This window comes from Terrapene carolina, unplaced genomic scaffold (assembly GCF_002925995.2).
Source record: "Terrapene carolina triunguis isolate 2854851 unplaced genomic scaffold, T_m_triunguis-2.0 Scaffold951, whole genome shotgun sequence".
NCBI lineage: Eukaryota > Metazoa > Chordata > Testudines > Emydidae > Terrapene > Terrapene triunguis.
The window spans coordinates 7241053-7253452 of record NW_020665302.1 but is presented as its reverse complement, the minus strand read 5'-3'; the positions used below and the strand labels follow the sequence as shown (position 1 = coordinate 7253452).

The following is a 12400-nucleotide window of genomic DNA, read 5'->3' as shown; positions in this document are numbered from 1 at the left end:
AATCCAGTCTCACGTCAGCTGTTGCTTTCTTGGATGATCTCCTCCTATAAAGCTTGCTACTTCGGTAGACGTTCTCTAACTGGATTGATGGGTAGACTTGCAGTAGAGAGCAGGCTTCTGTGCTATTAATAAGGAAGAGGCAGTTTCAGATGTTTTTCCTACTCTGCTGTGTTGGTCTCAAGCATGTGCGTTACCTATTCCCTCTGACATTTCAAATGTCCGTATGCCTTTTATTACATTACAGAAGGAATCAAAACCTATTAAAGCTACAGCAGACTGCTCGCACCACTAGCCTTCATGACAGATTTCAGTTACTGCTGTCTGGTTTTGGAAGCACTGGTTTCGTAATAAACCTGCGAAAACTTTGCACTTCAAACTGTAGAACGGTATCAGTGTTTTTTGAGAAACGTTTATTGCAGATAAAATAACTCTCATAATAGTATTGTGGGAATTCTAAAGTTGACCTTAATAGTCAAAAAGAGCAAAACTTAGCTAACTTTTTTTTTTAGTTGTCTTCGTACAACATGGACCTAGACAACAACAAGACAATCAGCTCCTGTAACTGTTGATTCAGAGTGGGACTGTTCTTGAGGTTTTGGCATATGGAGAGAAGGGTATAAAGTAAACCCTGAACTGGTTATCTCTAAATTAGTCATGGAGGGATAAAATAAATGTACCTGTCATTGGCCAGTTGCTGGATAACTGTGTGGTTTATTTAAACCCTTCACCAGTTTGATAAAATTGACTCACAATGCATTAAATATAATCACTTAACAGCTGGCATGATTTGAACTAGGGTGATTTCAAAGGTCAGTGATTAGAAGTGACACCACCTTTGGGGAATTTTTTTGCTTCTGTGTAAGATTAACAGAGCTAGATTGCCCTCTCCCATCTAGCTCAGAGTTCGCAAAGAGAGGTTTTGAAAGCCTTCATGCACTTCCTGGTATCGGTCCCGTAGTTCTCCTTGTATGACTGGCAGGTCTTCCTAGTGAGTAATTTAAACAATGAAAGATGGTAGCAACAGAGGGGTAGGGCTGGTGTTAATTGGGAGGCTGGGAAAAGGAGAGAAAATGGGGTGATTGTTCTCTTGACTTTCTCAGATAGTAAAATTGTCTCATGGTTGCTTCCCAAATCTGCAGTAATACCTGACTGTGCTGCAGTAGCCGCAGGTTGTAGTGGAGAATGCAAGATGAGGGATTGACGTAAGGATGAATTCCTCCTGTTTTGTTTTCAATAGAAATGGCAGGATATCATCAAGGAAGTCAAGTTCCTACGGCAGCTGAAGCACCCCAACACCATAGAGTACAAGGGCTGTTACTTGAAAGAGCACACTGCCTGGGTGAGTGAGAGCCATGTGGCGTTTACAGCTCTTCCCGGGCAGGACTGCTTGCCCTTAGGTGCCTGAATATCTGGTAAATGATCCTGTCTGTCCACACAACACTGAATACTTAATATTCCTTGTAGTCTCTTTCATCTTGAAGGATCCTCAGTGACTTACAAGGGGAGTGGAAATTCTGGACAGGGACACTGGGGCAGATCCCTACTTCTATATAAAAGTACCTTGTTAGTTCACGCAGATCGGCCAGGGCATTTAGTTTCGTAATAAGAGTTCCTCCAACATCCCCTCACAGTCACATCATGGCTGCTAGCTAATCTGCTTCAGAAGAATGAAGGGTTTGGTTGACTCTGCTGGGATTTGACTGCGTGATCCAAGGGGCTGTAGGTAATTTGAACCCGATCCCAGAATCCTCATCTAGCTCATTAGTCTACTGTAAGGTAGAATTTGTCGGAGTGTTTTATTTATTGTCTTCCTACCATATTTCTTGCAACTCCAGGGTTTCTTTGCAGTTTCTCAGCCTTCAGCCCAAACCTCTTTTATTTGTGATTATGTAGCACCTCCTTCAAAACCCATTGAAGTCAGAATCTTTCTGTTGAATTCAGTAGACTTTGGATCAAGCCCATAATTTGTTGATGTCCATGCCCAAAGGCCTTTACATTTTATAGTTTCTCAGTAGTAAAAGCCCAATCTTTTATTGTAGGGTCTTTAAAACAATAACCTCCATATACATGACTGCTTATAGTGGTAGAATCTATCCTAACCTTTACAAAAGTCAGTGGGGTGATCCAGCAAATTACAGATCCTTACATCTGTGCTTGGGATATTAGTTGCAACTATAACTAACTAAAAATAAAATAACGCCTAGAAGAACATAATATGAGAGGATCCAACTGGCATGGCTCTGCAAAGGAAAATCATTCCTCTCACTCACTTATTAGGATTCTTTGAACATGTCCATAAAATAGTGGATGAAGGAGAACCAGGTAATTCACTTAGCTTTTCAAAAGGTCTTTGACAAGGACTTTCACAAGAAGCTACTACAGAAACTTAGTAGTCATGGGGCAAGAGGCAACATTGTCATGGATCAAAAACTGGCTAAGAGAAAAAGAGAGGAGGAATAAATAGTTAATTTTCATCAAGGAAGACTGATATGAGCAGGACATTTCAAGTTCCGTAATAGGCCTAGTAGTGATTACTAAGCTTATTGAAGATCTGGAAAATGGGGCAATCACTGAGGTAGCACTAGTTACATTAGGAGGCATTTATTCTCTGCTGCAGCTTGAAAATCAAGTTTTATAACCAAATGCAAACTATTTGCCATCCCTAACCTACAAACATCTCCAATTACATCATACAACTAATTCCTCTGCCTGAATACAAAACATGCAAGAATTGAATCAAGTGAATCAAAAGAAACACTGAGAACGATGTTGATGTGCTGTGTAATTAGGTAAGGAAAACAGACACCGACCCAATTGAGCTAAATCTATTAGTCCTAGTGGGCTGGCTAAGAAACTTCTGGGTTTCATAAACCTGTGGATGCTGAGATCCACGTCTACATACAGTATGTCACTAGATCAGCCCTTCTAAAATCTAACACATAATAATAATAATATATGGAGATATACCTATCTCATAGAACTGGAAGGGACCTCGAAAGGTCATCAAGTCCAGCCCCCTGCCTTCACTAGCAGGACCAAGTACTGATTTTTGCCCCAGATCCCTAAGTGCCCCCTCAAAGATTGAACTCACAACCCTGGCCAATGCTCAAACCACTGAGCTATCCCTCCCCCTCATACGTGATCTTACTGTGGTTATGATGGAGGGGTGGCGGGGTGAAACCTAAGTGGTTCTGCAGCATTGCAACCCGGTGCATAGGGTCCAGAGAGGAGAGTCTGGGTGAGCCATGCAGGGCAGAAGTGCCACCACTGCAGGGTGAATGTGAGGTGAGCCCGCTCTTCCACCACCCTAGGGCCTCCCCTCCTCACCAGGCCAGGATGAAGGTTGTGGTGCCAGAGCAGAGGGTGCTGCAGGTGACTGGTGCCCCCTCAGCAGTTTAGTGTAGCCAGTGTATTAGTTGAATTGGAAGGCTACATCTACCCCGACCAAGACACACCTGGCTGGCTGTTGTTGGCCTGCATTGGGTGCCGAGTAAAGGATGCCGCACAGCATTGTGCCTTGGCTGTAGTAAAGGTGCTGATGTGTTGTCTCCAACAGGCTGAATGGGGTTATTGGAAATAGTGGAGCTGGAGAAATACCGAATAAGCAATAAGTGCAGATATCTAGCTCAGAGGGGATGCTGCCAAGTGTGTTTGTGGCCTTGAGCGTTCCATGCAAGAGTGCTTCAAGCTGCTTTGATTTTCACATTTCATTAAGAGGAGGAATAAACAGGACACGTTTAAAATGTGCTCCAGCTTTGAAAATCCACGTTAGGGCTCGCTTTTTTGTTCAAAGAAATCCTGCTGCCTGCACTTACAGCCCGGTTTCCTAAACTTTATGGGGGAGAGATGAAAAATGAATTTCTCTTTTAATATTTGTGAGGAAAATATGCAAACAGCTAGCTGGCTCCCTGCCTTAGTTATTTTATTTAAAGTGCTTTCAGCAGATAAATGCATTGGGCTATGAAATACCATTTAAAATGCCAACTTGGGGCTAGAACAGAGCAATAGGCATTCTACAATAAACTCTTCAATTACCAATTATGACATAGTTAATCAGATTAGTTTCTATTCCTAGATTGATTGGACACGAAATACCAATGCAAGTTAGTTCACAAATCGATCATAGTCCAGTGAAAAGGCATTGCAATTCATGCAGTTAGTTGTAAGATCTACGTTTAATATGGATCCATCCTTGCTGCATTTGTCTCTCAGAAGGAACATCCTTCGTTCAGTGAGTTGAGGCAGGTGAGAGCACAGGAATTCCACGAATCAGCAGAAGTCTGGGAACGCTGTCTCCCCACATTCCTTTCTGTGTCTTTCGCACTCACTCATAGACCCCCTGGAGACCTTTCACTGTAGCCACCAGGCTTTCAGCTGCAGCGAACTGGACAGAGCTCCCTTGGGAGCCTATTACTGCTGCTCCGTAATTATTGAGCAGTGCAAGTCACCCCTTTAGCCAGAATTAAATGTGCCATTTTTGCCACACGCCCAGCTCCTGCCAACCCAGGGGCCAGGAACTTGCCATGGAAGAGCACAAACACCAGGTGATTAAGCTACTCATTCCCCTCCCATGCCCTATCGGATTTTATTATTGGCCCACCTCGTTCACAGCTCTTCTCAGGCCCTGAAGCGAAATCGAGATGATGTTGGAGATGCCTTGTCTTGGGCCAGTGGGCATGACTGGCCCAAGGAAGGAGGGTTCACTGTAGGGTGACCAGATGTCCCGATTTTATAGGGACGGTCCCAATTTTTGGGTCTTTTCTTATATAGGCTCCTATTACACCCCACCCCCGTCCCGATTTTTCACACTTGCTGTCTGGTCACCCTAGTTCACTGTGCAGGTGGTGGGCTGAGGGAGGGGCTGTTCGTACCGCTGTGCTTAGGGCCTCTTCCCATGAGTTGAGAATGGGAGTAGGTCTAGGGGCCTGCCCTTAGCTTTGCTAAAAGGTGTTGTGGTTTTTCCTGAGCTAGGATGGTGCTTTAAGCCGGGGCTCCTGAAAAGCTCTGCAGATGGCATCGTACACTCAAATTGCAGGGGGACGTGCCCTGTGTAAACGGTTGTAAAACCCCACAAAAGTCTCTCTCTGTGTTATTACATCCTGGTTATGAGCTGAGACTAGGAAACGCCAGTCATTTGTGGGCCCTTCTTTAACGCTAGGATTCCATACTCCTTGGTGTGCTGAGCCAGTGCGAAACCCAGCTGTTCCGGATTGTCTCATGTTTCACCATTATTGGGTATTCTACCTTCCTAATGGTTAGTGCTTGTGTTTTTCTGTCGCAGTTGGTGATGGAATACTGCTTAGGATCGGCTTCTGATTTACTAGAAGGTAAGCTGCGAAGTATCATTTCTACCACATATTTTTCCAGAATACAACTTTCGGGGGGGGGGGGGGGGGTTGGTTTTGGCTGAGATGGCTGCTCAGGAAACCATTTCATAGATGTCATAGGCTGTCTATACTTCCAGTGAACCCTGCTAGTGCCTTAAATCACAGCCAAGTCCTGTGTGGGTCTTCTAAGCCCTATATGTTCTATAACTAGGCCCTACCAAATTCATGGTCCATTTTGATCAATTTCACAGTCATAGGATTTAAAAAATCGTAAATTTAATTATTTTAGTTATTTAAATTTGAAATTTCATGGTGTTGTAATTGTAGGGGTCCTGACCCAACAAGGAGTTGTGGTGGTGGGTTGCAAGGTTATTGTAGGTGGGGTTGCGGTACTGCTACCTTTACTTCTGCGCTGCTGTTGGCGCCAGCGCTCCCTTCAGAGCCGGGCGGCCGGAGAGCGGCAGCTGCTGGCCAGGAGCCCAGCTCTGAAGGCAGAGCTGCTGCCAGCAGCAGCGCAGAAGAATGTCATGGTATGGTATTGCCACCCTTACTTCTGTGCTGCTGTCTTCAGAACTGGGCCCTCAGTCAGCAGCCGCTACTCTCCGGCCGCCCAGCTCTGAAGGCAGCAGCGCAGAAGTAAGGGTGGCATGGTATGGTATTGCCACACTCCTGCACTGCTGCTGGCAGGGTGCCTTTAGAGCTGGGAGCCGGGCCAACAGCCACTGCCCTCCGGCCACCCAGCTCTGAAGACAGAGTAGAAGTAAGGGTGACAATATCGTGACCCCCCCCCCACTCCTTAAAATAAAGTTGTGACACACACCACAGCTCCCTTTTGGGTCAGGACCCCTAGTTTGATAAACGCTGGTCTCCCCCAGTAAATCTGTATAGTATAGGGTAAAAGCACATAAAAGACCAGATTTCATGGGGGGAGACCAGATTTCACGGTCCGTGACATGTTTTTCATGGCCGTGACTTTGGTAGGGCCTTATCTATAATAGGGCTGCCCAAACTTCAAGATGTCAAGGGCCACACTGAGAATTTGCCAGGAGCCCAAGGACTGTACCTAGCTGGCACATTTACATGTTGTAAAATGAAAAAATAAATGCATACAGCCTGTTTCTTGGGCTTGTATCTTCCTCAATAGATAAATGGGACCTACTTGTTGTCTGTTCAGCAATAATGGAAACCTGCAACTGATCAGCTTTGTTTTTGCCCTGCAGTTAGAAGGAATAGTTGCAGATAGTTTTGCAGTACGGGAGGCTAATGTGACCTCAGAACTAAAACCAAACCCCAAGGCATTCACAGTGCCTGTAAAGAGAAGTAGGAAACCCATCCCAAGCTAGCTAAAAGTAATATTTTATGAGCCACACCTCTGTATCTAAGATATGGTCAGCCACAGGCATGTGCTGGTCATATTTGAGGGCTCTATGGAATGTGCTTAGGCACCTCTACTTTATATGCTGTTCATCCTGAAGCTCCTTGTACCTCTTTGCCATAGGAAATACATAGGGGTGTATAGGTATTATCCTGCTCATGGTCTGCAAAGGTCAGTTGTGTTCCAAGAATGTGACTCACTCTTCCTCTCCCAGTGCTGTGTAAATCCTTGGCAAGGAACAAATCTAACTTACCTCGTCTTGTTGTTTAAACCCTTTAGTTCACAAGAAACCACTTCAGGAAGTGGAGATTGCTGCCATTACCCATGGTGCCTTGCAGGGGCTGGCCTACCTGCATTCTCATGCTAAGATTCATAGGTAAGATACAGTCCATTACTGCCATGTTTTATCTTGCTCTAGGTTGAGGGCTGATGAGAAGCCTTAGAGAATTGCTCTGCTACACTCCGGTAATCTTTATAAAACAGTAATATTTAACCAGAACTCCTGACACACTGATGTCATCGTTCAGTATTCCCTTTCCCAGCACTGCTAATGCCAGGGTATGTTTGTAAACAGAAGCTGTCTCCTTGTTAATGAGCCTGCTCTTTTGCTGCAATCATTAGTGAAGCTGCAATCCAACGGTTGATTTCTTTTTCTGTGATAGTGGTTTTCCAAATACTTCACTGTCAATGTCACCAAACAAATTTGCCAGGCAAACGGGGCTGCATGTGAGGGAGGAAGCAGTTAGGTGAATCAGTGATGACAAAGGAAATACAGGAAAGATACCTGACCGTTTACAGGTGTGTAAAGTGAAACATAAGCCAGGTTTAAGAGAGCTTGATTAACTTTCGGACCAATAATAGTAACAGTTACACCGTACTTGCTGAGATCTGAGTAGATAAAATTCATGCCTCAGGAAATCAGCTGACCACTGCAGAGGTCAGGAAGAAACTTCACTTGTCCAGGATAAAGCATCACACAAGCGGAGAGTGTGCACTAGGCACCTTCCTCTGAAGCAGCGGGCATAAGCCCCCAGGCCTGCTACCGGACTCGGGCTGTTTGGGGAAATTGTCCTGCGTGATGTAAAGTTTGCCAGTGTGTGGCCATTTGAATTTCCGACTCTCTTGTCTTTTGTCAGAAATTTAACATGACAAGACACACACGTGTGTGTCTCGTCTTCTTTTGGTAACTCCTAATCCCGTAGGTTGGGGTATTGCTATGAAACGGGTGATCTGGGTTAGCACAGCATTAGTGAGCAAAGGTGAGGATTCTCTATTTCCAGAGGCAGTTTGAAACCAGTCACTGGGCTCAGATCCTCCCCATGTTGATAACCTCGTGTCCAGTTGCAGACTAACAGTTGGCAGAGGCAGTTAGCACATCCTGGGGCTGCTACAATGAAGAGTTTCCTTCAGAGGCACTGGACGCTCCGGTGTGTTAACACATCCTGGCTACCCCATGAAAACCACTTTGTTGGAACTGTTGTTGACTCTGTTCTGCAGTAGCAGAAGCAGAACTATTGTTCTGCTCTCAGCCACGGCTCTTCGCACACTCCACAAGGATGCCCAGCTCCTGGACTTGGGAGGTGGGGAGGAAAATCTGTCCCACAGCAGAGAGAGCCAAGAAGAGCACTTTGGTTCTCGGCTAGACCCTAGTGTCTGAAATTATGGGATCAAAGGAATATGATTGGCCTCATTTGCTCACAGCGAGGAGCATTGCCTTGATGGAGCCACCTGTCTTATTGTTTCTCGGCTACTGTCTTACTATTTCCTTGTATTTGCCTGTCTGTATCCACCTGCCGTCTCCTGTCTTACACGGAAAGCTCTTTGGAGCCAGGGCTGTATATGTTCTGTGTTTTTACAGCACCCAGCACAGTGGGGTCCATGTCTATTACTGGGGCCGCTAAGCATTACAGTAATATGACTCATCAGTAATAATGCAATTGGAGGACAGCTTCTTTCGGAGGAAAGGCCTCCACTGAGGTTGGCTTTCATCTGCCTCCGTGCAAAATTTCTTCTACAAAAGCTCTTTGTGGCACACGCCTCATCGCTGAGTGACCACCAAACCAAACTGCCAACGTCACACTTCTTTTATTGGACCGACTTGTGCTGGCGAGAGAAGTGGGTCCAGTAGAAGATATTACGTCACCCACCTTGTCTCTCTCATCTCCTGGGACCAATATAACTTCTGTTTTCCTGCCCCGTAGAGAGGCAAACAAGCTGAGCATGACTTGGCATAAGGGGGACACCCTGTGGTGAGACCGAAGAAGTGCAGCTTCCTAATTGTGCATCCTCTTCTGTTCTCTAACAGGATGTCCAACATAATTGCGTGGAATGCAATAGGATGAAGCTATTTTTCTTTTAAATTGCAGATAGTAGATAAACCATAAACTAGCAAGGAGCAAATATATTTGCCCAAACCCAAAGTTCTTTATTCGTACTGTCACTTGCTACCCCTGTGAATCCAATGTCCTAGCTTTGCTAAGAATAACTATAATATGGGCAGTACATTGTTACTCAGTGAAGGCTTTTTTCTGGTGACATAGGGCTGTTGCACAAGCTTCTGTTAATTTTTCACAGATTAGAGTGAACTGGAGATAGCATTGGACATAATGGCGTAGGCTTCCTGAGTATTTTGCACTTTATCTGGGTTCTGTCTTTGCACATACAGTTCAGGGCAGGCTTGTAAAATGCCTTCTCTGTAGGAGTACCCTATAGAAATAAACTCTCTGCACAGACAAGCACACCCCGACATTTCAGTGTGTTCCCCTAACTGGGACACTGGGATGAAAATATCAGTAAAAAGTTGTTGGGATAGTTATGGTTTAGGTTCAGGTTTGAGAAGCAGTGTTGGTCTAGTGGATGCAGCTCTGGACTGTGAGTCAGGGGACCTGAGTTCTATTCCCTAACCCGCTGTGAACTTGAGCAGGTCGCTTTACCTCTCTGTGCCTCTGTTTCTCTCCCACGCTGTCTATCTTGTCTGTCTAGAACAGTGGTTCTCAACCTATTTACCATTGTGGGCTGCATATGCAGCTCTCTGTGTATTTTCTGGGCCACATCCACACAGTATATATACTACCTATATGGCCCTGAAGATGTCACCTCAGCCACAGCTGTGTGCTGATTGGGCTGCAAGCAACCCACAGGCCGTGGGTTGAGAACCACAGGTCTAGAATGGGAGCTCTTTAGGGTAGGGATTGTCTCGTGCCAGTGTTCAGACCATGCCCGCTACAGCGGGGACCGTAAACATGTTTAGGTCTCTAGCAGCTGCAGTGATACTAATAATGAGGTAAAAGGTCATGCTGTTTGGGGGCTTACGTAGTGGGCCGCAGAGTGGGGGGAAACTGCAGATTTCAAGTGGTTTATTGTGTATTGTGATGTTTTTTGAAAAAGGAGAACTTGGCATTGCCGTTAGCTACAGTGTTAACAGCCTGACTCAGCTGGGACTTTTAACTCACCTTCCATTTCTGCGGAGGGCCTGCTTTTGCAAAAAGCAAATAACTGAGATGCTGCCATGTGAAAACATCCCTGGGGTACTATTTCCCCCTCATTATCCAAATGCTGTCTCAGTTTTTACAGTACATTATTATACTGCTTATAACGAGAGCTGGATCCCCTAAAACAATCTTTTTGTTGTTGGTTTTTCTTCCTAGTTTTATATTGGGAGGCGGTGGGAGAAGAAACGTTTCCAGTATAGCGAAGACTAGACAGACAATTCTGCCTGGGTCCTGAGCTTGGTGACATTATCTGTAGCTCTATCTAGGCACTTAGCCAAGTGTCATGGAATGAATGGCTTTAACCTTTTAGCAACATTTCACAAGTTCATTTGAATTTAACCCCCTTACTGCTGGCACTTAAGAATTAATGTTTTGTATCCGCTTAAATGGTTTCATATCTGTACATCGTGTCTGTCTACTTACAGAGTCATCATAACCATAATTGGAACCCCTACAATTCTAATTAATCCTCCCTTGGCTGTACCCCTGTGAGATACGAAAGTAGTCGTATCCTCATTCAGATGGGGAAACTGAGGCACGGGATGGCTGCTGTGACATGCCCGAGGTCATACAAGGTGGCAGAGCTGAGTATTGAACCCAGATCTCTTAAGTCTCAGGCCAGTGGCTAAACCACAAGGTCATCATTAATCTTTTCTCCTTTCTAGTGCCTGGCAGTTCCCTTTTCCCAGAAAAGCCACATGATTACCGAGTCCCTTTCTCCAGCCAGTAGGAGCAGCCGCAGAAGCAGCCAAAACAGGGACCTGGGGCACTCAGAGACCGTTTTGACTGGACTTTCTCTGCCCTGGGCTGATTGGCTGTTTGCTCCAGCCCTCTCCACCCTTCCCTCCCAGTCTCTTTACTTAAGTTTCACTCCAGACCTGCCCCTCTTACCTTCTTCTCCCCTTGAGTGGCCCCTTTCCCCTGGCTTTTCTCTCCAGTTAGCTTATTCCCTCATAACTAAAACCAACAGTGGCACAAATGTCACTTGCTGCTCTGACGTGGTTCACTCTGCTTGTGTGTGATCCCCCTTTCCCCCATCCTGTGTCTCTCTTGTCTGCCGAGATTGTAAACTCTTGGGCAGAGTCTGTCCATCTTATCCCGTGTTTGTAAAGTGCCTGGCACAAAGCAGCGCATTCTTGGTGGCTCCGATGCACCATCATCATAAACAGGAGTAAATAATCGCTCTTTGGGGGCTTTTAAATCTTCGGTGCTGCATTGCTCTTATTCTGCAGAAAGGCTAATGGACTGTAGTGTCACTGCATTTTTAATTGTAATCAAAACCGCACTTCTCCTCTTTTGTTCCCAAGGGATATTAAAGCTGGAAATATTCTCCTAACGGAACCGGGTCAGGTGAAACTAGCTGATTTTGGGTCTGCGTCTATAGTCTCTCCTGCCAACTCCTTTGTGGGGACCCCTTACTGGTAAGTAGAGCTGGAACACGTTAGTCTTCATAGTTCCTCTCTCTCACTTCTGGCGCTTCACGACTGATGTGCGGCATTAAACACCTCCAACCAGTAGCATTAACTGAGCAGCCTTTTCAAGCCTCCACACCCAGCTCTTCAACCCACTTTCCTCCTGAGTGCCCATGAGAAAAGGTGGCCTTTGCAGCACAGTTTGATGTGGCCACTGTCACTGTTTCAATTATCATAGTGCCAGGAGCTTAAAAAATAGATTTTTGTCCTAGGTAATGGACAGACTCTATTGCCCGGGGGGCCAGAGCCCCATCAGTCTGACTGGGCAGCAGGGATAGGCATGTAAATAATTTAGAACTCTGTTTTGAAGAAACTTGTTGGATGTTCGTTTGAGTTGATTAATGTTCCCAACCCAGTGGCCCAGCATAGCTTTACACTCCATTTATTTCATGGCAGACTCTCCAGGGCATTGATGCCAGAGATCACGTATCGCCCAACCTCTGCACAAGTACATGGGGTGAGAAGCCTACTTCCTCCCTGAAGTAGCAAGTTAAGAGGTTGAACCTTTCCCAAGCCGGGTCCCCTGTTTTTTCACCCCTCCCTTTATTCTGGACCGCCATCTTTCCCCACTCTGTTCCAGATTCCCCTGTTCCTTTCATAGCTGCACTCACAGGCTGCACATGTCTGCTGGAAAATGCTCCTGGCGTGCTAGTGGAAAAAACCCACCATCTCTGGGGAGATTGAAAGTTACGCCTTTAGGACACTTCAGCCCCTGCTGGCTGACTCCAGGTACAA

The 12400-nt window shown here is 45.7% G+C and overlaps 1 protein-coding gene across 1 annotated transcript in view; it reads left to right on the top strand.

The window, feature by feature from the left end:
* Positions 1-12400, top strand: part of TAOK3 (TAO kinase 3) — a 144478-nt gene that overhangs the window by 75218 nt on the left and 56860 nt on the right. The window contains exons 5-8 of the mRNA XM_024216266.3: positions 1238-1339; positions 5282-5327; positions 6982-7078; positions 11501-11614. Of these exons, the coding sequence (XP_024072034.1) occupies positions 1238-1339; positions 5282-5327; positions 6982-7078; positions 11501-11614 (359 nt within the window). The remainder of the gene's footprint in view (positions 1-1237; positions 1340-5281; positions 5328-6981; positions 7079-11500; positions 11615-12400) is intronic.